Consider the following 25,591-nt stretch of genomic DNA (forward strand, 5'->3'; position numbering starts at 1 on the left):
GAATAGTTTAATAAATTATTAATATTTCTTGTTTGTGAAATTGTTATAAAGCTTAAAATTGTCCTCTGCATGTCATATTCCATGCAATCTGAATTATTTACATATTCTTGGCTCTTCTCGTCCATTTATTCCTCCAGATAAAGTGTAAATCAATTAAATCAAATTTAAAAAAACTTTTCATCATAATTTTGATTAAAATTATATAAACCCTGTGGATTTTTCTAGAGCTACCTGGCATTTTTACATTAAACATCTCCCATTGAGATATTAGTCTTCTCATTTATGTCTCACGTCCTTCATTAAAGTACTCTAGTTTTATTTACATTGTACACATTTTTAAGTTTTTTATATTTATCATACATTAAAGCAGTGGTTCTCAACCTTCCTAATGCCGCGACCCTTTAATACAGTTCCTCATGTTGTATGTGGGCATATCTGCATGTGGGCGGACCTGCCTGGAGATGGAGAAAGGGTCGTTCGACCCCCAAGGGGTCACGACCCACAGGTTAAGATCCGCTGCATTAAAGCTTTTCAGTTCATTTGCTTAAATGTTCTAGGTGTTTAATTACATCTTCAGATTCTGACAACTATGTCCCTCTCCATTTTTACAAACCTTTTTGTCTCTGCATTGGTTAGGACCTATGGAACAATGATGAAAGTGACAAAAGCTATCCTGATTTTGTTCCTGACTCTAACATGAAGGCCTATGCTGTTTCACTGTTGGTTCTTGATAAACTGGCTTTGTTTTATTATTCCTTTTTTCACTCATTTTAAAACTTCTGTTAACTGTCAATCATGTGTCATTGTTCCAGTCTCTAGGGATATAGCAGACAGGGTTCTTGCTTTCAAAGAGCTGATATTCTAGTGGTTCCTCTTTGTAGTTTCTAAACTCTGAATAACTTTTCAATTTTAATTATTGCCTTCAATTTTACACATACACACTTCAATCCATGTTGTTCCCAAGCATCAATAATCAATCATATCTATAGCATTTCTGCCACTCCTCCCTCTTACTTGCATCCCAACAGTGACTTCTTTGATGTTTTTATTTTTCTTCTGCTCAAACTTCCTAATTATATTACAATAATATGCAACTACACTTCAAAATTATTTGTTACCTTTAATTATAAAAAATATCTTAGCCCAGCTGGTGTGGCTCAGTGGTTGAGCATCAACCCATGCACCAGGAGGTTGCTGGTTTGAGGCACATGCCCAGGTTGTGGGCCGGATCCCCAGTGCGGGGCATGCAGGAGGCGGCCAATCTATGTTCTCTCTCATCAATGTTTATATCTCTCTTCTCTCCCTCTCTCTTCCTCCCTCTCTGAGATCAATAAAGGAAAAAAAAATAAAAATCTTAACACTGCATTTGTTTTGGTTTCAGTAAGGGATCTGTTCTATTCACTAAGTTTAGTCTCAGGAGTAAAAGTATTTTTTGTGGCCTAGCATTATTTTTAAGCATGTTCAGATTGCTCTTAGGTGTCACTGTGGTGTAAATTATTGCTCAATATCTTTTGTGAGCTTCCTTCCAAACATACATACTTCACTCTCCTCCCTACCAAAAAGGGGGTTTGTCTTGGTAGTGATGAGTGGGCAGGGACAGTTTACAGGCTTGCCTCTCTTCACTTTCTGTAAGTTAATGTCACTAAAAATGTCTTTAGTAGAGAAAATAAAATTCTTATTGAAAAAAAAGTAAACATTTTATCATCTTCAAATTCAGGTCTTCTCCCAATAATGTTTTTTTTTTTTAAATGTAAACGATTTCTGGTATTTTTAGGAGTAATTAAACTAAAACCAAAATAAGTATAAATATTTAACAAGGCATTAATAATTATGTAATTTTAATTTCTTAACTCTACTTAAGTTCTTAAAATGGAAAATAACTTCACATTTGATATATCATAAATATGAACATAGAACAACAAAGAGAAAACTTTCCAGTGTCTTCCTACTGTATATAGAATAAAATCCCAACATCTTACAAAGTCTGTAAGGCTCTCCAAGATCTGGTCTCTTACTTCTTCAAACTCTTCTTCCACTCTCCCTCTCAACATCGACTAAACATGCCTTCATTCTGCAACTCAAATTCAGCTATGTCTTCACAACTGTTCTGATTTCCTGGTGGTAGGCTCCTCTCTGACATTCAGATCTCAGTTCAAAAGTCAATTTCTCCAACAGACCTTTCCTGACCGCCCTATTTAATGCTGCCACTACCACTACCCATCATTCTCTATCACATTATCTGTCTTATTTTCTTCATGGGACTTATCACTACTTCTAACTACTCTACTTGTTTCCTCACATACTGCCTACCTCCCTCACTAGAATATATGCTCTCTGAGAGCAGGAGTCTTCTGTCTCTTGTCTGCCATTACACACCTATATCGGGCAAGAGATTCAATAAACACTTGTTACATAAATGAAGAAACACATAAAGCTTAAGGTAACATCATTATACAAGATACCCAATGAAATTTTCCTGTTATTTCTAATATCAGTATCTAGCAAATACAAATTGTTGGGAGTGATCTATTATTACTTACTACATGCATTCTTTAAATGTATTTAGAATTAATACTTTTCCCCCTTTCAGGTGTAACAATACTTGAATAAAACTCTAGGACTTAAATTGAGATTTTTTTCCAGAGAAATAGAGTTTCATAACTACTGAACAACTACATAGAGTTGTTTATTTATTTATTTATTTTATTGATTTTAGAGAGAGAGATAGAAACACTGAAGACAGAGAACATCGAATTACCGCCTCCTGCATGCCCCTCACTGGGGATTTGGCCCACGACCTGGGTATGTGCCCTGACTAGGTATCAAACTGGCGACCTCTTGGTACATGGGTCGATGCTCAACCACTGAGCCACACCAACCAGGCTACATAGAGTACTTTAAAGTTTAAGAGTTAATTTTCAGTTGTGGAACCTTGAAAAAAACAGTATGAAATAAAATTTTGAAACCAATCTTTGGGATTGTAACAAAATAGTAAAATATAACTTTTCTAAAGTTTACATTTTTAAAAAAGTTAAACTCTTGCCTTTCAAAAGAAAATGTGAAACCATTACTGTTTTTTTATTTCTTGAGAAGAATATATAACATAGATTAACTGAAACAAAGTCAAGTGTTTAAGAAAAAACAGATAAAAGAAATAATAAATAAATGGCAGGCTCAAATGAGAATTACATTATAGGGTTCACTTTCATTCTCCTATAAGGTTAATTTATGTTTTAAGATAAAAACTTTTTTTAGTATGAAATGTACATTAGCAATGTGCTTTAGCATATATAAATAAGTAAACATACCTGTTCTGATTTAAGTACACTAAGTTCCTGCTGAAGTTTATCATTTTCACTTGGTTCAGTTATCCCATGTGATAATTCACTTGTCACTAATGGCAAGTGATCCCAACACAACTGTTCTTGCTTGCTTTCTTTTCCAATAGTTATATTTTCAAAAGATATTTTCTCATCCTCCATTATTTTTGTTTCACCAAAATCTTTATTTATTTCAGAAATTGATCCTCCAGAATCCCTGCTTGTCACAGTCACAACTCCATCATTTAAAGAACTTAAATGAACATCACATCCACTTATATTTTCTATCCTATTATGGTTAATTATGATTTCTAGCTCTTTACATCTCAATAAAACTTGTTCTTTCTCTTGCTTTAAAGATTTAACTTCTTCACTTAGAAAACAAATTTCACCATGCTTGAGTTTTAATTGCTCAGAAAGATCAGACAGTCTTTCTGACAGTTCTAATTTTTCTCGTTTGGTTACCTCAAGTTTTTCCATAAGTTCTGTTGTATCTTTCTCAACAATTTCCAACGGTTCTGCTATAAAAGTTTTGTCATGGTCAAAGATAGAACTTTTCATTTTTGCTGTAGTTGGATTTATTCTTTGCAAACGATGAAGCTCTTCACTAAGTGCTTTAAGCTTACTTTTATACTCTACCTCTTGTTTATTTTTACTGTCTTCTAAATCATTTTTTGCCTTGAGAAGGCAAGCATAATCCTCTTGTAACTCTTGATAGTTAACTTCAAAATTTTTTTCAGCAAATGAGAAAGTGTTCCTTTGCTTCTCTATCTCTTCAGTTAGCTGAATACATTGTTTTTTGAGGTCTTCATTTTCCTCTGTGAGTATTTCTATTTCTTTTTGCCAGCTACCATCTTTGGATTTGAACTTAATGGAGTCCATGAAAATTAAGCTTTCTTCTTGGTTAACAGGAGTATATATTTTCAACATGTCTTCAAGGTTTTTTTTTTCATCTTTAAGAATGCTATTCTCTGCTTCAAGTTGTACAAATTTTTCTTGAAGGTCATCCTCTTTTTCCTTCATTTGTTTCTCCAACAATTCAGTTTTAAGTTGTAATTCTTGAACTTCCTGTTCAAGTGTACCCTTTTCCTTTTCTTCTTGTCTGAGTATTTCAATTTCTTTTTGAAGTTCATTGATTTGAAGAGTCATTTCTTCTGATCTTGAATTCACAAGGGACTGCTGTAAATCTTTTAGCTTTGAAATTTCCAAAATTAATTGATTCTGCTTAGTTATCAAATTGTCTTTTTCAAACTGCATGGTTTCTATCTTTTGACTCATTTCATTCTGTAAGCCATCTATCTGCTGTTTATAGTGAATGCCCAAGTTATCTTTAAGTTTTTCAATATTTATTTGATGTTCAATTTCTAAATCTTCCTTTAATTTGGAAAGTTCTTCTTCATGACTAAACAGAAGCTGTGTTCTCAGTCTCTCTAATTCAGCTTCTTGTGATTCAGCCATTCTGTCTAACACAGCATTTTTTTCTCTTTCTAACATTTCAAGTTTTATCTTATAATTTGTAACTTCTGCTTCATGTTTTAATTCTAGTTCCTTCCTGGATTCAGATGCAGATATAATCTCAGCTTTCAAATCCTCCACTGTACCAAGGGACTGATGTGCTTCATTGAGTTTACTTTCTAGTTCAGCTATTGTCTGTCTAGCTCTCTGAATTTGGTCCCTTGAAAAGCTCAGTTCTTCAAAAAGGTCTTCAAGCTGTCTTTGTAGAGTAGACTTTTCTCCTGAAATTATTCCTAGTTCTTCCTTGAGTTTTTCCTTTTGAGAGTTGGTATCTTGCAATTTTATATTCAGTTCATTTATTGCCATATTCATTAACTTTATTTGATCTTCGTTAACTGTAATATTTGGACATGATCTTAAAACATTATCCATATCTCCCTTATGTTGTGTTTTAAGTTCATCTATCTGTGACATGTGTTGTTTTATAAGCTCTTGTTTCATCTGCACTATCTGCTGCCCATACATCTCATCCAGTTCTGCCCGGAGCTGTTCTAACTTTCTTTGTGTTTCTTGTTCCATTCTTTGTAGGACATCAGTTTCAAATTGGCTGTCTTTATGGTTTTTCTTCTGAAGTTCTTCAACTGTCCCCATTAATTGTTTTATTTCCTCAGAACACTGTCTTTCTTTTTGCTTAGAATTAGTCAGCTCTAAATTCATATTTTTAATTTCTTGGTTCTTTTGTACAACCTGTTCTTGCAATTCTACCAGTAATTTGTTAGCAGCTGTAACTTTATCCTTTAGCTCAAGAGTTTTTCTTTCTTCTTCAATTATTTTTGTATTTAATTCTTCAATGGTTGCCTCCTTTTCTTGTATTTCTTTATTTGAGCTTTCTACTCTTTTATTTTGTTCCTTTAAAAAGAAAACAAATGAAAATATAAAAATGACATTTTTAGTCCCTGGCAACTTATGTCACTTAACTCCCTTACCAAAAGAGTAATAGTTTTACATAATTCTACAAAAAGTGACTGCTGGGCCTGTCCCTCAATTTTTCCTAAGTCAGTGAGAAACAGGATTTTTTAACCAACACTCACTACTTGTGAGCCAACATTACAGTAGTGTTGGCCTTCTTAGGAGGAAGACATTTTCTTATACTGCTATGATTGAAAGTTTTAACTTAAAAAGTCTATCAGATTAAGATGTGTCTAAACCATTATATTTTCATCTTTCTTACTAACTGATCAACATTCTAAATACTTAGTATTTTCTAAGGCTAGAGTATCTACTCTTTATAGTTCTAGAAGAAAGTCTTTAAAAAAATCAACGATCCTGTCATGTATTCTAATGACCTTAAGGTGTTTGATGGGCAAGTGCCTTAACTTCATTCCTGGGGCTAAGTGAATTAGAAATTTAGGGATATGCAACACTTAAGTGGCTGAACTTCAAGTGATATGCAAGACCATTTATGACATATCAACTTGGTCCTAGACTTTTGGTTTCAACAGAAATTTGAAAGTAAGACAGATACTTTTTCTTGGTTTGGGATTCTATTTTGGAATTACAGATAAGCCTAAAGCCAGAAAACATGCCAAAGCTGTGATTATCATTAATCATAATCACAATCATTCACAGGAGTCATATAACTAAACGGGAGTCAAGCAGAAGTCTTTGTTTCTTAATTGCGTAAGTAGTTAAGGATTGTAGTCCCAAGAACAAAGAAAAAAGAAAAATCCAAAGAATGGAACAACGTAAATAGGTAAGCTAAATCACCTTTAGAAGAGTCTCAGGCCAATGGGACTTAAAGGCACCTTGAATTAACACATTAACATATATAAAGAAAAAAATGTCAAAGCCCAGAAAAAGGAAAGCCTGAGAGGGAAATGTTGGCAGAGTCCATTCAACTACAGTCCAGAGAAAGAACCAAGTGTAAGGTCCTCGGACTCCAGGGAGTCACATGACCAGGGATATGGGCAACGAAGAGAAATCAAAACCACCAATCAAATACCTCCCCTCCTGGTTATGCAGAATCAAGTACCTCCCCTCTTTGCTCCTCAACCTCCCCTATAAAACTTTCCTTGGCGGCCATAACAGTGCGACTTCCCTGGCCCCCTCCACGTGGACCAGCGAACCTTGCCTGGGAATGCTTCAATAAAACTTTTGCCCCCGCTTTTGCGGCTCCATTTTTTTTTCTTCCTCGGCGCGATACCCTACACCAAGGTGTCATGAGACTGAGAATTCTGATCCTTCAGGGGAAAACATTCTAAATGTAGACAGCAATGTAGGGAGTTGTAACAAAGAGAATTTAAGAATTCCAGTCAAGAGACACGATCATTCCTACTGTGAGATGAGTACACTGGGTTAACAGCCTAATACCCTGATTATTTGATTCCTCTAACATCCCTTGATCTCATGCTCACTAAACAAGTTTCTCTTATTACTAGATGGCTTTTTCAAAGTAAAAGTCAGTGGACTTGATATATACAGGTCTCTGGGAATATTATTTCTCATTATAAATTAATAATCTTATATTCAAGATTTAAACATTAGCCTCTAGCCCTGGCCGGTTTGGCTCAGCGGTTGGAGCGTCGGCCTGCGTTCCAGAGAGACCCAGGTTCAGTTCCCGCTAAGGGCATGTACCTTGGTTGCAGTTTGTCCCCGGCCCTGGTTGGTCGTGCGGGTGGCAGCCACTCGATGTGTCCGTTTCACATGGATGTTTCTCTCTCTCTCTCTCTTCCTCTCTTTCCCTCCCACTCTATCTGAACAAAAAATGGAAAAATGTCCTCAGGTGAGGATTAAAAAAAAAAAGAGAGAGAGACTGTTCCAATTTATAGACCTACCTCATATATCACCTCCTCCCTAAAACCTACCCTGAATCACTTCCTTTATGACCTACTCAGAACTTTCAATACACAGTTTACCTATATTTATCTTTGTTGTGTGGTGTCTTGTGTACATGGCCAACTACACCATGAGTTTCAGTGAAGAAAAGGGCACAGTTTAAGTATCACTAATCTCTTGCAAGGGTCTGGTACAAAACAGGTGTTTCATAAATATCTACATAATGATTTTTAAATTATCTTGGTTGTAAAGCATGTCCATTAGATAATTTCAATATCCTAAATTTGTATATTTTCTATTTCCTCAAGAGCAAAGTCTCTGAAGTCAGACTACTTAGGTTTGATATCTGGTTCTAACAACTTATTACCTGTGTACTTGGGCAAATTGCTTCATCTTGATTTGCCTTGGTGTCCTTATCTGTAAAATGGAGGTGATAATGGTACTCCTGCCTCAGAAGGTTGTTGTAATGATTCAATGAGTTAATTTGTGCAAAATGCTTTGAATACTGCCTGGTAGCAAGTGAACAAAAATAGATGCTAGCTAATACTTTTCTTATTAACCAAACAATACTCTTGAAAATTTCTCAACCTCTTGCAGAACCTCCTAAGTTTATAAAAAGTAGTGTATTGTATGTATAGTCTGTCCCCATTATTCACAAACTCTGTATTTGTGAATCTGTTAACATTTATTTTTAATCCCAAAACCAATCCTCTCAGTCATTTTCAGAAGTGCACAGAATGGCAAAAAATTTGAGTTGTTGGATGCGTATTTCCCGCTGACGTCAAACAAGGCGACCACACTCTGTCTTCTTTCAGCTCTCACATGGAGAGGATGGATGGAGAGGAGAATAAAGACAGTAGGGGGCAGTGCAGTACAGTGCAAGATATTCTGACTATGGGTCAGCTGGACAGAGTTTGAATCCCAACACTGGCAACTGATAGTGGGGTGGCCACAGGCAAGTTGCTTAACACTTCTGAACTTCATTTTATCTTTTGAAAAATAAATAAAATAAAACCTACCAGGATGAGCTGGTTTTAGGATTTAAGATTATAATTTATATGAGATATGTACATGTATGTGTCCCCAAGGATGACTTATTGGCTAAAAAAAAAACTGTTCCAGGCAACTATATAAACATAATTAACATGAATAAAGAGAAATGACTTTATTTTTTCTAATTAAAATCCATAAAATTTCATTTTCATAAAATATTTTCAGAATTTCATAACCATGATTAAAATCAGTAAAAATACCTGTAGATGAATAAAAAGAATAGAAATTCTAGTTATAAATTTAGATTCTCCTGAAACTCAGTTTAACATAAGCTCATCACTTTCTTTTTTTTAATCCTCACCCGAGGACATTTTTTGATATTTTGTTCAGAGAGAGTGGGAGAGATAGAGAGAGAAACATCGACGTGAAAGGGACACATCGAGTGGTCACCACCCACACGACCCAATCAGGGCCGGGGACAAACTGCAACCGAGGTACATGCCCTTAGCAGGAACTGAACCCGGGTCTCTCCAGACCTCAGGCCGACCCTCTAACTGCTGAGCGAAACCGGCCAGGGCACGCTCATCACTTTCAAGGAACTCAGTATTATCTTCAAACTACTATTGTGAGATTCTTAATTGCTTTTGAAATAAATAAAAACCTTTTCTTTTTAAATCCTCACCCAAGGATATTTTTCCACTTACCTTCAGACAGAACAGGAGGAGGGGAGGGAGGGAGAGAGAGAGAGAAACATCGATATGAGAGATATCAACTGGCTGCCTCCCACACGACCCAACCAGGGCCAGAGACAAACTGCAACTGAGGTACGTGCCCTTGACCGGAATCAAACCCGCAACTCATTGGTCTGAGGGCTGATGCTCTAACTGCTGAACCAAACTGGCCAGGGCAAAAGCTTTTCTGAATTATAACATTTTGTGATTCATGTACATAACAAGAAGATAAACACTTGCATACAAAACTTTAAAGTTAGCCCTGGCCAGTTTGGCTCAGAGGTTAGAGCGTCGGCCTGCGGTCCGGAGAGACCCGGGTTCGGTTCCCGCTAAGGGCACGTACTTCGGTTGCAGTTTGTCCCCGGCCCTGGTTGGTCGTGCGGGTGGCAGCCACTCGATGTGTCCCTTCACATCGATGTTTCTCTCTCTCTCTCCCTTCCTCTCTCTCCCTCCCACTCTATCTGTACAAAAAATGGAAAAATATCCTCGGGTGAGGATAAAAAAAAAACAAACAAACAAAAAAAAACTTTAAAGTTAATTGTAAAGCTGCTGCTACAAGTTGGCCTCTTTAAAATAAACATACCATTTCATATGCTTTAATTTTCTCTTGCAAAAAACTGATTTGCTTTTTGAAGTCTTCTTTATTTTTTTTATAATCTTCTAATAGATGGTCTTGTGCTTCCAGCTGTTGCTGATGAGTAAGAATTTGTTGTTTGGCTTGTAGTAAATCTGCAGCTGTACTACTATGAGTGCTGTTTCTCAGAGTTTCACTAGCCTGTAACTTGAAAATAGAAAGAAACCTCAGTATTAAATTCTGAAGTGACTGCACTAAGGAATTGGGTGTATTCACTTGGCTCACAATTCTTTCTGGGAACTGTGCTGAATTTACAGGCTTGAGACCCCAGCAAACATACTGCCATGCCTGGTCAGGGAGTATGAGCACATTTTTCAATCTGAACCAATAAGATTATTTTTCCCATGATAAAGCTGAGAAACTAATCTAATGAGAGAGGTAAGACTGAGGCAAACAAGCAGAAAGAAATGGGTCCTGAAAGACAGTATTTTGTGGATTCCTGATGACTTCCTAATTTCTAATTCCAATCCATTTCAGAGGCCTGGTTGCAGGTCTGCCTTAAATTCTATAAGATAAGCCTGTATCCTTACATTAAATTCCTCCCTTTTGCTTAAGCTATCTCCAAGTATTTTTCATTACTTATCATCAGAAATCTTGATTAATACAATTAGGTTCCTATGATTTTAATTAAAGGTAAATGGAGTACGTGAAGTCTATTTATCATTTTAGACTCTAAAATAAAAGCATACCAGAGCTGGCAAAGGCAGGATGCAACTACATGGTAATTTCTGCAAAACTCTACCCAATCAGACATAAGGTTTTGTAGGATTTCAAAACACAAAGAAGTACAAAGAAATAAAAGCAAGAAACCACTCAAGAAATATTAATTAAATTACTGGTTAACATAACAGGTATTCAATAGTTTTTCCAAAATAACACATAATAAGCAAATAAATTTTAAACAAATTTAAATTTGTTTGAAAACTGAAAAAAATATTTAATATTTTTACTAAAAATCTAATAAAAAATGTTGTTCTATTAGTAATACTTACATGCTGAAATTGAATCTGTAAATTTTGACTTTGTTCTGTCAACTCTAAAAATTCTCTCATTGTCTCATCCTTTTCTCTTCTTGCCTGTTGTAAATTAGCAGTAAGCTGGGTTATGATGCCATCTCTTTGTTTAATGGCAGCTTCAAATTCTTGTAACTAAAAGACAGCAATGAAACTAATGAGTGCTAGACTTACTTTTTAAAACAAAATATATTATTACAGGTATCTGTTCTTCAAAAATATGATTTCAAAACTCAACAGTAAACTTATTCCAATTTGTAAGCAACCTTTTCCATATTTGAAAGCTATTAACTTGCAGGAACTGGTTTCACTTCCAAATCAACTTTTAAAACAATTATCTGAACTTAGAAACAAAACATATTAGAGGTCTAACTTATCCATGTATCTACTTTTAGAAGGACGGCGCCTCTATATTTAAGGATGTCTCCATCTGTTCCTAGGCAGCACTGTCATAGACACACATTCAATCCTCATTCTTTTCTGGAGAGGATGAAACTGGAATGTATTGTCATCCTCATCAATGTCTTATTTCACCTCATTTTTATAACTGATTGCCAAAACAACAGATGTCATTTTAACCATAAGAAGTTACTTACAAGGACTCACTGACATTTTTAATGAGTTTAATTCATCATATTTTGATGTGGTTTGCACAATAATTTTCTCTCAGGTTGATTACAAAAACATCTACTCTACTAAAGTGATTTCAACCTACCTAGCTCATAAAGTTAAATAAAACAGTCCACTTTTTATTAGTCTTGTTAATGAAATCCTGTTTTTAAGTGAGGCTGCTTATAAAATATATACATATGGACAAATATTATGAGATGACCGTAAGCTACCATCTAATAATTCCATCTTTAAAGAATGTACATTTACCATCATTCAAATTTCCTATTTTCGTTTTTTGTGAGTAATAAAAGCCACACAAGGTAAACATACTTGTTGCAGTCCTTCAGTCCCATAGGTGGCCCTCATTTCTTCTAGTTCTCTGTTTAGCTCTTCAGTCTCATGCTGTTTCCCAACCAATTCACTTTCCATCATCTCTAGGTTGGTCTGATTGTACTGTGCTCCATGTTCAGAATAAGAATCATCAACAGCAAATTCTTCTTCCTAAACCAATCCAAGATGTTAAATAATTTAGTACAGGCAACATTCCTCAGGAAGATGAATTCAAATATTCAAAGCAAAGTCCACTTTAAAACATCACTCATCACCTGGGAGTTTACTGGTATGGCAACCTACTTTGTTGTTAATGTGATATACCTCAAAAGCAAAAACAAGATATCTGCAAATTCTGTTACATTGCGTTTTATAACAAAAGGTGGACAGTTTTGTTTAGTTAAACATTAAAAGCATATAGGATTCACCCACAGAAAGAAGTACATGCAGAAAAAGCTTTGTTAGTAAGCCAAATGGTTTTAAACAGTATAAAACATTAGTATTATGAGTAGTTTTAAATACTGTACCCTTAATAAATCTGTAGGTTTTCCTGTTCTCACCACAAAACTGCAACCATTTACCTGTATAAAAACAATTTCCTGATATATTATGATTTTAAATAGAATTTTATTTAAAGCTAACAACTGTATTTCTGCTAACTACATTCATGCCTCTTTTATGCTTAGGGAAAATGCCTTATGGGCAAAAACAGATATAGTGATTCAATTTAAGTATCTAAAAGACATTATGACCATTTCAAATGCCAATCATTCCTCAAACATTTGAGTGCGTACAATGCAAGAAAACACTATATTACACATTTCTTTTAAGTGATTTAAAATTCTAAGTGCAGTGTTTATTTTGTCTTCATGAAGATAACTAAACTTCAAGCTACTGGATCCTCTTCTATAAAACACTGCCTTAAAATCATTTAAATAACATTTTATTAACTCCTATTGGTTTTAAAGTAAAACTGTTTACTGGTACACATTCAGTGACGGTTGGTGGCAGGTCTAGAGATAGGAGATGAAGAGGTGGGGAAAGCTCTTCTAAGAACTGTCCCCTGGGGGTTGTACTATATAACCATGCCAACCCCACAGATGTGGAGATTTTCCATAACATATTACTGCCTGTCTCTATCACAGACATTTTGTGGTGGGAAGAAGAATGACAGATATGTCTCCAGGGTTGACCTGGTGGGAGATTAATTTCAGATCAATTAATCTATTTAACAGTCCCCTCTTCCCACTCACAGTACACAAATGAACACTATTCCATTCACACCTTAATTATTCACAATTCTATGTGAGTAGAATCCAAGATAATGAAGTTTTTACTGCTAAAATACGTAAGACAGAATACCCTAGAATTGGATCCATTTGGACCATAACACTTTAAAAAGTGAAGATACTACCCTGGCTGGTTTGGTTCAGCAGTAGAGCATTGGCCCTCAGACCAATGAGTCACGGGTTCGATTCCAGCCAAGGGCACGTACCTCAGTTGTAGTTCATCCCCTGCCCTGGTCTGGGTCATGCATGAGGAAACCAGTCGATGTGACCCTCTCATGTTGAAGTTTCTTTCTCCCTTTCTCTCCCTTTCTCTCCCTCCCACTGAAGATAAATAAAAAATATATTCGGGTGAAGATTAAAAATAATAATAAAAATTTTTAAAAAGTGAAGATCCTGCCCTGGCCGGTTTGGTTCAGCGGTTAGAGCGTCGGCCTGCGGTCCTGAGAGACCCGGGTTCGGTTCCCGCTAAGGGCGCGTACCTCGGTTGCAGTTTGTCCCCGGCCCTGGTCGGTCGTGCGGGTGGCAGCCACTCAATGTGTCCCTTCACATCGATGTTTCTCTCTCTCTCTCTCTGTTCCTCTCTCTCCCTCCCACTCTACCGGAACAAAAAATGGAAAAATGTCCTCGGGTGAGGATAAAAAGTGAAGATCCTAACTAAGAATTCTTTATCAGAGTTTGATTCTTTTGTTTTTTTCTAAGGATAATTTCTGAAAAGCAAAGCTAAAGTTACAAAAAAAAAATTCACCATTATGGCAACACAGTATTAAAATCTGTCAAAATTATCAGAAGACAGGAGTACCACCACCTCTATTAAGATTATTAATGCCAAGTCACTTGCAATACCTTTCAAATTAAATTCTTCTAAATTTCAGTTAGCTTTTCTTGACTCTGAAATGAAGCATTTTGATAAGTGCCTACTAAAACTTGAGAGTAACAACATAACAAAATGGATTTCATTAATATCTTCAAATATATTAAACAACAGATATTCCTTTAAGTGGTGATATTACTATTACATAAATTAGTTAATTGTTTAAAATAGTATCTAACACATTATGTAACCAACATGAAGCTTAATTTTTTTCTAACTTAATAAAATTTTACACCTGACCAATGCATGTGTATTGGCTTAAATTACTACACGCATATTTTCAAAACTTAATTATATGTTACAATAAATACAAAAATCTTGTCAATGTTAACTTTTTTTTTTATCCTCACCCGAGGATATTTTTGGATTTATCTTCAGATAGAGTGGGAGGGAGAGAGGGGGAGAGAGGGAGAGAAACATCAAGTGAGAGAGACACATCGAGTGGTTGCCACCCACACGACCCCAACCAGGGACGGGGACAAACTGCAACCGAGGTATGCGCCCTTAGCAGAAACCGAACCCAGGACTCTCCAGTCTGCGGGCCGATGCTTAACTGATGAGCCAAATTGACCAGGGCAACGTTAGTAACTTGTAAAGATTAAATATCATGTATATAGGTAATAGATTATTCAGAAGGAAACTAAAAAACATGTTTCAAAGTTAGAACAGAAACATCAACAGAATATTAGGATCATTAACAGTTAGCAATAAATTATTTTTTAATGCAGATAGTTATTTTATTGATACGTAAAGGGTAGAACATTTCTTTTTATATTGGCCTATTAACACAGTACTTGGTAAACCATAATAAGAAAAGTAAATTAATAACTTAAAACATGTAGATTAGATTAATAGACTCCTTCACTGAAGAAAAAGATCAACTTCTCTGCCCTGGGCAGTTTGGCTTAGCATTAGAGCATCAGCCCATGGACCGAAGGGTCTCAGATTTGATTTCCAGTCAAGGACATATACCTGTGTTGCAGGTTCGATCCCTGGCCCAGGGTCATTTAGGAGCAACCAGTCAATGTGTCTCTCTCACATAGGTGTTTCTCTTTCTCTCTCTCTCGCCCTCTTCTTCCCTCTCTATCTAAAAATCAATGGAAAAATATCCTAGGGTGAGAATTAACAAACAAACAAAATAATCAACTCTCTTAATGTCCTTTTTCAGTGTGGCATTTGTCAAAATTATTTAACTTTTAGGCTACTCTTAATATATTCTTTCCGAATTCACAAATTTACTCAATCTGTACAGACAACTTGAAGATTTGTGAAAGTACAAACAGGTACATTTTAAGTATTAAAATGTTCTGTACAGATACATATCTCATAAAAATATTGTGCTACTATTCAGAAAAAAATCATAGAAAAGATTTTTATTTTAAAACTAAAATGGCACTCACACAAAACTTTTTCTTTCAATGAACATAAAGCATAAAAAAACTCACTATTTAATTTATTTATGATTATTACCTTACCCTTATATGGTAGTACATTCACAAAAATTAATAATTGATGTTTTAATAACAAGTAAGAAGGATCTGATGGTTCATAAAAGTTCATGGAAATTACAGGAGTTTAAGTCCTACCTGATTCAGGGACCTGGAGCCAAGTAACTACCAAAGTTAAGATTATCCATTCAAAATCAAAGCTGAATATCAAACATCATACTGCACACCTTAAATATATATACAATTTAAATTGCCAATTACAGCCCTGGCCAGTTTGGCTCAGCGGTTAGAGCATCAGCCTGCGGTCCAGAGGGACCCGGGTTCGGTTCCTGCTAAGGGCATGTACCTCGGTTGCAGTTTGTCCCTGGCCCTGGTTGGTCGTGTGGGTGGCAGCCACTCGATGTGTCCCTTTCAAGTCGATGTTTCTCTCTCTCTCTCTGTTCCTCTCTCTCCCTCCCACTCTACCTGAACAAAAAATGGAAAAATGTCCTCGGGTGAGGATAAAAAAATAAAAATAAAAAAAATAAAAAAATAAATTGCCAATTATACCTCAGTAAAGCTAAGGCAGCTAGGGAGAAAAATAAAATGATATGAAGTATAAAAAGAGAAAAGCTAAGTTTACTTTATTTTATGGCTATAGACAGTGCCTCAAACTCCAGCCAGTCATTTCATAAATGTTATGCATCATACAAGTGCCTTGGTTGGGAAGTATTAAACAATTATATGAAATCTATAATGGAATTGTACACTCATTCTACACATAGCAAAGCATATTTATCTACCTGTCTTGTCTCTATGTTGCCTGTAGCATTTCACACTTTCTGTTCAAAGAGTATCAATAAAAATATTTCATGTAAATATGGCATTATGAATATTAAATATCCCTTCGAGGACTAAACAGATCATGTGTAATTAAAATTAATTAATAAGAGGATACTTTTTATTTAGTCTGATTTCTCTAGTATAAATAATTGGATATATATTTATACAAAACAGATAGTAAGTAGGTCATAGGATAAAACTATCTAATTCTTTGTAGGTTTGAGTCCATTTTTCCAGTAAGTATATGAGCCATGGAAGTTAAGAGCATTAAGCTCAAACCAGATCTATATACATAAAATTTCCAAATTAAGTTCTAACTAAATATATAATCAGAATCTGAAATCCTTCTGAGAATAACTTGATAAAAGAATTCTTATCACTCACTTGTTTCATATACACTTAGTATGAAGAAAAGCATTTTTTTTTTTTTTTTATCCTCACCCGAGGACATTTTTCCATTTTTTGTACAGATAGAGTGGGAGGGAGAGAGAGGAAGGGAGAGAGAGAGAGAAACATCTACGTGAAGGGACACATCGAGTGGCTGCCACCCGCATAACCAACCAGGGCCAGGGACAAACTGCAACCGAAGTACGCGCCCTTAGCGGGAACCGAACCTGGGTCTCTCCAGACCGCAGGCCGACGCTCTAACCGCTGAGCCAAACTGGCCAGGGCAAGAAAAGCATATTTTTACTGAGTAGTAACAAACAACAATAAGCTTAGCTGTTTTTTATATGTAAAACACCATACTAAATATTATTAATTAACCTTCTCAACTACCCTGTGAGGTAGATATTAATACCCCTGTTTATAGGTAAGGAAACTGTGTTTTTGAATTTAAGAGATGTACCCAAATTCAGCTTGGTAGTGATGAAGCTGAGATCTGAATACAGTGATATTTAGACAAAATACAAAATAAGTATGTGGCCCAGCCTGTGTGGTTGAGTGTCGACCCACGCACCAAGAGGTTGCTGTTTTGATTCCCAGTCAGGGCACATGCCCAGGTTGTGGGCCTGATCCCCAGTAGGGGGCATACAGGAGGCAGCCAATCGATGTTCTCTCTCATCAATGATTCTCTCTCTCTCTCCCTCTCCTTTCCTCTCTAAAAATCAATAAAGAAAAAAAAAAAGTATGTGGTATGTAGTCTATGATTAAAACTATGTAACTCTGAAATTTTAGAAGACTCAAATGCAAACCAGAGCAGCCAAGATTAATAAACTGAAAATCTGGCATTTGTAGTGGTTATAATACAGTGGTGGGCAAAAGTAAATTTATAGTTGTGAGTACACAAAACAAATTTATTCTTGCACTATATATTAATTACTGTATTATTTATTATTGTTATTATTATTAATATTAATTTACTTTTCCCACCTCTATGTATGTGTTGCCTAAAAAGTAATTTCATCTGCAGGGGCGTGGGAGTGGTTACTGAAAAGTAATGCCTTAAGAGTTCCAATATGAAAAGTATTACAGTGTGTGTGACTTATTCTTTGGTTTATATATTTGGTCTACTGATGCTTCTTATGGCTCCTGAAAGGGAGAATATGGCTGGGAAGTCCCCTGAATTCTAGCTCAGTCAAACCAAACCAGTCTAACATCATTAAATGGAATGGCTAAAGCCTCAAAACTAGCCTAAGAGTATCCTAGATTCAACCAGTATCCACATTAGCAATCTTCATGAGATAATATCAAACATTTCATGAACTATACATTTTTCTACTGTATTTTATAGACATAGTGAATATGTAAGTTTCTCAAAGTATATAATCCAGGCCCAACAGATATAGTATTACAGGGGTTATGATTCAAATATCTGACAAAAATTATTTCACAACTATCTTTTTTCAATGTAATCTTCTAAGTCACTGCCTTATAAAACTATAAGTTAGTTAATCAATTTAGTTTTGTGACCAGCATTAAGAAGAAAAAGTATCTCCCAGCCGGTGTGGCTCACTGGTTGGGCATCGACCCATGCACCAAAAGGTCGCCGGTTCCATTCCCAGTCAGGGCACATGCCCAGGTTGTGAGCCTGATCCCCAGTGGGGAGCATGCGGGAGGTGGCCAATCAATGTTTTATCTCATCGATGTTTCTGTCTCTCTCTCCCTCTCCCTTCCTCTTTCTCTAAAATCAATATTGAAAAAAAAAGAAAATGTATCAATGGATGATATGTCACACAGTAAAGGAAAGTATCTTGCCTGAAACTTTTGTTTGAAAAAGATGCACATATATGTGTATATATGCAAAAATATGTATGGGTATGTATATATTTATTCATGCACACAATTTTCATGTATATAACAATACACATATATTTAACTGTATAGGCAAATATACAAAATTCAACACACATATATAAAATATTCCTATTGTTGACCATGATCAATATGTTCTAACTTTTATCTGTAAGACTTATTTTTAAATACTATTTGTAGGTTTTCAAGATGGCTGTGGAGTAGGTGAAAACTACACTCATCTCCTCCAGTGGGGACTCTGTCCACCAGGAAGAGGATGGAGTCTGCCAGAATCCCAGGTGCTCTCCTAAAAGACCAACACACAAAAACTTGCTCCCAGGCACTCGCCCGGAAGGGGCTCCAGTAAGGGGAAGGCGACTTGGCATATGGGAGTCATAGAGAAGACCTGGATGGAGTGGCACCAAAGAGAGTTGGAGGGTCAGCTACTGAAGTCCCAGTCCTGAATCAATATCCCACACTGCCCTCAGGCACCATCTTCCCAAGATCCAGCACTCCTGTTCTTATAGCACCAGCCTGAGGAGTACACTGATCCACTCCTCCAAATACTGGCAATACCACCCTACCAAGCCTAAGTCCAGCAGAAAGGACTGTTGATGTTCACAAGAGGGACATTTGGTATACTCTTCCTCCGGAGAAAATATAGGCAGACACTCAGACACTGAACTGTGAGGCTTTGGAATAGGGGCCAGTCTCCCCATCCACCTGCAGGCTCGGCCAGCACACCTCCCAATGGGAGACTGTTTTGTTTCTTCTTCTCAAGAGCCCCACTCGGCTTTGTCCCAGGGGACAAAGGGAAATCCACTTAGAGCTAGGACCTTCAGAGCACATTTCCCTAAGAGGCTCTGGTCAGGGGCTCAAGGGAGTGGGGCTATGGAGCTGAGAGGAAGCATAGAACTTGCTCCCTTTCCAAAGGTTGAGCCAACGCTACCACTAAGGGAAGATTGTCTTGATCTGTTTTCCCAAGTCCCGGAGGCCCGCTGAGCTGAGGTTGCTCCTACAATGGGGACAGCTGCATCAGACCTGAACTGATAGCACGTTCCTCCTGGGGGATCTATGAGTTAGAAACTCCAGCAATTACTAGTCATACGGCTCTGGACTAGGGGCCACATTCTCCCCACTGAATGCCTAAACACACTATCCCCAAGAAGGGGACCCACTACCCCATCCAATTGCCTCACCTACAGAGTTTGGGCCTTGTGGAAGGGGCAGTAGGGCATGGATAGCTGGAGACCACTATACAGTCTTTCTTCAAAACATTCTGGAGGCCTCAGCTGGTGTGACTCAGTTGGTTGGGCATCATCCCATGTACTGAAGGGTTGCTGGTTTGATTACCAGTCAGGGCACATGCCCAGGTTGTGAGCTTGATGCCCAGTAGGGAGCATACAGGAGGCAGCCAATAGATATTTCATTGTCACACGAATGTTTTTTTTCTCTCTCTTTCCCTCTCCTTCCTCTCTCTCTCTCTCTAAAAAAAAAAAAAGGCTTACCCTGGCCAGTTTGTGTCAGTGGTTAGAGTGTTGACCTGTGGACCAAAGATCCGTGGGTTCAATTCCTGGCCAACGGCATGTACCCAGGTTACAGGTTTGATCCCCAGCCCTGGTTGTGATTGTGCAGGAGGCAACCAATCGATGTCGCTCTCTCACATCAATCTCTCTCTCTCTCTCTCTCTCTCTCTCTCTCTCCCTCCCTCCCACCAGTTTAATTAAAAATTTTAAGCAAAAAGTATCTTATTGTAACAAGAATTTCTAATATTATTAGTTTATATTTTCTTTTTTATCCTCACCCAAGAACATTGTTTTTGTTTTTTGTTCAGATAAAGTGGGAGGGAGAGAGAGGAAGAAAGAGAGAGAGAGACATCGACATGAAAGGGACACATCAAGTGGCAGCCACCCGCACAACCCAACCAGGGCCGGGGACAAACCACAACCAAGGTACATGCCCCTAGCAGGAACCGAACCCGGTTCCCTCTGTACCGCAGGCCAACGCTCTAACTGCTGAGCCAAACCGTCCAGGGCTATATTTTCATAATGAAAAAAAAAATGTTAATCCTCACCTGAGGACTTTTTTCCCATTGATTGTTTTTAGATAGAGTGGGAGGGAGAGAGAGAGAGAGAAACATGGATGTGAGAGAGACAAACTGATTGGCTGCCTCTCGCACAACTCTGACTAGGGCCGGGGATGGAACACGCAATGCAGGTATGTGCCCTCGACCAGGAGTTGAATCTGAGACTCTTTGTTCCATGAACTGATGCTCCTACTACTGAGCCAAACTGGCCAGGGCCACAATAAGAACTTTAAAATGACAATCTTTTGATGTCTTTAGCTTTTAAATCTATAGTAATAAAAATTAAATTTGATTCTTTTTCTCAAAGTAAAAAACTGGCTATGTAAATGTTAATGATATTTCATAGGAGATATGAAATAGTCTGTATGAGATAGTCTGACCTATAGACACATGGCTTATAAAAATTTCACTTTGGTGTTAAGAAAAAAATACACTTTGTGGAGTTCTGGGATGCCTCAAAGACATAGGTAGCTGAAGCACCAAGTATCTGAAACTTTCAATGAAGAAAGACAAGCTATAAGGCAAACCAGTGTTTTCATATATAAGCCCAAATTCAAAGTCAGAAGGATACCTTATGTAGAGGCAACTTTATGTAGCCTAAATAGGGCACCAATTTATTTATTTAACCCTGGTTAATTATTTTCCTGACCATATTACTAATAAGTATATTCCCAGCTTTTAAACACATTACATTTTTGAAGCGTCAAAGTTTTCACTCCCATTAGCAATCCGAAAAAGTAATATGTTCATTTGAGAACATAAAGTTATATTTTAATATTAGAAACCTACAATAAATCAAAACTTATGGAATACACTGATTTACTGAACCATTCAGAGTAAGGAATATTTTTCCATGTCCTCATATTCTGGACCAAAGAAATAACAATCATATCTAAAAGGATAAGCAAAAATTAATAAAATGACATTTATTACTAACACATAAAGAAAGCATTTCCTAAAGTGGCCAATGCCTATATCAGCTTTCATCACTTAAATTAAAAATCGCTACTGCAACATTAATTTAAATAAATATATTTATATAAATTTCAAGCATTTGTAAAAGCACTAGTCAAAATGAAATAGCCTTTGTTATGAAATGTTTCCTATGTTAAATATGGGTACCTTATAATACATAACCAGTATCAAACACTCCTAGAAACTAAAAAAAAAAAAAAAGGCATTTATCTAATTAAGGACCAAGCTATTCATACAGATTTAAGACCCTAGTTAATAATCTGAAAAAAAAGCTCTGGCCAGTTTGGCTCAGTGGTTGGAGCTTCGCCCTGCTGACCAGAGAGTCCTGGGTTCAGTTCCCACTAGGGGCACGTACCAAAAAACAAACAAACAAAAAGATATATCAGAAAAACATAATCTTCAGGTTTTCTGGGTCTTTTATATTATATCATGTAATGCTATATTTTGTAATATTTATAAAAATATAAAACCATGTGAGCTATAAGAAGTACTAATAATCAATAATAGTTTTAAGAATAATATAAAATGTCAATCATATTATTATTTATTCTTACCTCTGAACTATAATCATCAGCTGTGGTTGAAATTTCACTTTCCGGCTAAAACAGAAGTAAAAACCAATTACATTAAGGCCTTTCTCCACCTAAGTATTGTATTTTGTTAACATATTACTATTGGTACTAATGACAGAAAACTCACATAAAAGTATCACTAAAAACTGTAAAAATTATTCAGATATTTAAAATTTTCACTAAGAATGAGAAAATACATCTAAAATTTAACACTCAGCATTTTTCTATATATAAAAGTATCAAGAGGTACTTTCACACAGGTCTTGTATCACTAAGAATCATTTGTAAGACAAAAGCATCAATTAAGATATCCTCACACAGCCCTGGCCTTTGTGGAAAAATCATCAAATCTTGATGTTAGAAAAATACTAACAACTTGAAGAAAAATAATTTTTGTTGTTACTAACACCTTTGCAGCTTACAAAGCACTTTTGAAGATATTCTTGCTTCATCCTTACACCACTGGGATTTGGTATCAAGTGAGTGGCTTTTCCAAGCTGCCCTTAGCTGAGAAGTACTGGCTAGGAAGAGTCAAGGAAGAAACCAAAATGTTCACTGCTTTCACTCATGTTCCTCTTATGTGAGAAAGAAGACCCAGACATTTCACCTCTTCATTCAACATATATGAACGAACCATCACTGTCTCCTTTCTCATCTACTAATGGCAATTTTATTCATCATTTAAGACCAAGTTTTAAATCTACCTCCTCTATGATGTAGTAATGGATGCTAGGAACAGAAATAAGCTCTACTCCAATCTAAAATTCTATAGCAGTGGTTCCAAATTCACATGACCCCCCCCTTTTTTTTTTATCCTCACCCAAGGACATTTTTCCATTTTATGTTCAGATAGAGTGGGAGGGAGAGAGAGGAAGAGAGAGACAGAGAAACATCAACATGAAAGGACACACTGAGTGGCTGCCACCCGCGCGACCAACCAGGGCCAGGGACAACCTGCAACCCTTAGCGGGAACCAAACCCAAGTCTCTCTGAACCGCAGGCCAATGCTCTAACCGCTGAGCCAAATCGGCCAGGGCACATGACCCCTTTTAAATCTAAAATATTTTCATGACAGAAGCTCTCATGGTTCACTTGCTTATGCATATTGTGTACTAAAAACAGTGGCACTGAGGATAAGAAGACACTCTGTACTCGAAATGCTAAAACTAATCAAGAAGCCAAATGCAGAAAAAATGAACACATCTTCAAACCAAATCAAGCACCAGTAAGTGTCATATTATTGAATAGGTCCAGATTTCAACTGAAAATTTAAAGATATACAAATAAAAAAGAAAGTATGGCCCAAACATGAGAAAAACAGCAGTCAGTAGAAAATGTCCCTGAGGAAACACAGATACTGGACTTCATAAACAGACTTTAGAGCTGGTCCCACACCCATGTGTGGCAGATAAAAATCAGGAGGACACCTCAGCTGGGAAGGTCCTCCCTGAGGGGTGAGTGGTCTCCATCCCACACCAAGCCCAGCTTAGGGTTCCAGTGCCAGGAAGAGAATCCCCATAACTTCTGGCTGTAAAACCAGTGGGAACTGAGGCTGAGGTGGCTGGAGCCCCAGGCAGCTCCTCTTCAAGGGCCCGCGCACAGACGTACTCAGACTAGTTCCCTCCAGGCTCCAGCGTGGGGTAGGCAGCATGAAAGACACCAGAGACATTTGGAGAAGAACTGAGGTGTTTGGCATGGGAGTGAGGGCTAGAGAGGCAGCTTTCTCCTGGACAGACGTGCTGTCAGAGGCCTTTGTTCCTTTGGTGAGCTCTTCCCTGGACAGCAGGCAGACAGGAGACGGCCGCCATATCTGGGACTCCAGCAACCTGGCTCACACTGTCTACCCCACCATGGTGATTCCCTGAGGCCCACGCCCCACCCAACTTTCAGGCCCATCCAAGCTGTTGCCAGTTGCTTTACCACAGGATTGGTCTGTCTTGGATCCTGCTTCAGGTTTTCCTAAATTCTTTCAAACAAGCAAGCATCTGGTCTCAGCTAGCCCCAATCTCTCATTAAGTAATACACAGAAACAAACACAGGGAGGCAGCCAAAATGAGGAGACAAAGAAACAGGTCCCAAATGAAAGAACAGAACAAAACCCCTGGAAAAGAACTAAGTGAAATGGAGAAAAGCAACCTAACAGATGCAGAGTTCAAAACACTGCTTATAAGGATGCTCAGTGAGCTTAGAACTTAAATGAACCTAGTGAGGGCCTCAACAGCATAAAAAAGGACCAGTCAGAAATGAAGGATGCATAGTCAGAAATGAAGGAGGCAATAACTGAAATAAAGAATAATTTATACAGATTCAATAGCAGAGTAGGTAAAGCCAAGAAGTAAACATTGATTTGAAATATAAGAAAGCAAAAAACACACAATCAGAACAGCAAAAAGAAAAAAGAATCCAATAAAATGAGGATAGTGTAAGGAGCCTCTGGGACAACTGCAAGCATACCAACATTCGCATCTTGCGGTGCCAGAAGGAGAAGAGAGAGAACAAGAAATCGAAAACCTATTTGAAACAATAATGGCAGAAAACTTCCCTAACTTGGTGAAGGAAACAGACATACAAGTCCAGGAAGCACAGAGAGTCCCAAACAAGATAAACCCCAAGAGGCCCACACCAAGACACATCATCATCAAAATGCAAAAGGTTCAAGACAAAGAGAGACTCTTAAAAGCAGCAAGAGAAAAGCAGTTAGTTACCTACAAGGGAGTTCCCATTAGACTGTCAGCTGATTTCTCAAAAGAAACTTTGCAGGCCAGAAGGGAGTGGCAAGAAATATTCAGAGTGATGAAAAGCAAGAACCTACAACCAAGATTACTCTATCCTGCAAAGCTGTTATTTAGAATCGATGGCCATATAAAGTTTCCCAGACAAGGAAAAGCTAGAGGAATTCATCACCACCAAACCATTATTATATGAAATGATGAAGGGTCTTCTTGGAGAAAAAGATAAAAAATATGAACAAACAAAATGGCAATCAATACATATCTATCAACAATTGAATCTACAAATAAAATGAACAAGCAGAACAGAAACATTCTCATAGATATAGAGAACATTTTGTTGGTTGCCAGATGGGAGGGGGGTTGGGGGAATGGGTGAAAAAGGTGAAGGGATTAAGAAGTACAAATTGGTTGTTAGACTGACAATCCTCAAAGGGAAGGGGGGTGGGATGTGGGAAGAAATAAACCAAAAACTTATATGTATATATGCATAATCAATAGACACAGACAACAGTGTGAAGAAAGGAAGGAGGGGGGCGGGAGTGGGGAGGAGGGAGCAATAGGGGAAAAATGAGAAACATCTGTAATACATTCAACAATAAAAATAAGTTTTAAAAAATTTAAAAAATAAACAGACTTTAAAC

At 37.1% G+C, this 25,591-nt stretch overlaps 1 protein-coding gene across 7 annotated transcripts in view; it reads right to left on the reverse strand.

Moving 5' to 3' along the window:
* The window catches only part of AKAP9 (A-kinase anchoring protein 9), a 172,669-nt gene that overhangs the window by 125,725 nt on the left and 21,353 nt on the right, over nt 1-25,591 (reverse strand). For 6 of the 7 annotated variants that reach the window (XM_036247035.1, XM_036247034.1, XM_036247037.1 and 3 more), the window contains exons 3-8: nt 22,201-22,245; nt 12,451-12,504; nt 11,924-12,094; nt 10,961-11,116; nt 9,918-10,115; nt 3,309-5,684 (exon numbers count right to left, since the gene is read on the reverse strand). In XM_036247035.1, coding sequence (XP_036102928.1) covers nt 3,309-5,684; nt 9,918-10,115; nt 10,961-11,116; nt 11,924-12,094; nt 12,451-12,504; nt 22,201-22,245 — 3,000 coding nt within the window. The remainder of the gene's footprint in view (nt 1-3,308; nt 5,685-9,917; nt 10,116-10,960; nt 11,117-11,923; nt 12,095-12,450; nt 12,505-22,200; nt 22,246-25,591) is intronic. The other variant, XM_036247033.1, reaches the window with a different exon arrangement.

This window comes from Molossus molossus, unplaced genomic scaffold (genome assembly GCF_014108415.1).
Source record: "Molossus molossus isolate mMolMol1 unplaced genomic scaffold, mMolMol1.p scaffold_m16_p_7, whole genome shotgun sequence".
NCBI classification, from domain to species: Eukaryota; Metazoa; Chordata; class Mammalia; order Chiroptera; family Molossidae; genus Molossus; species Molossus molossus.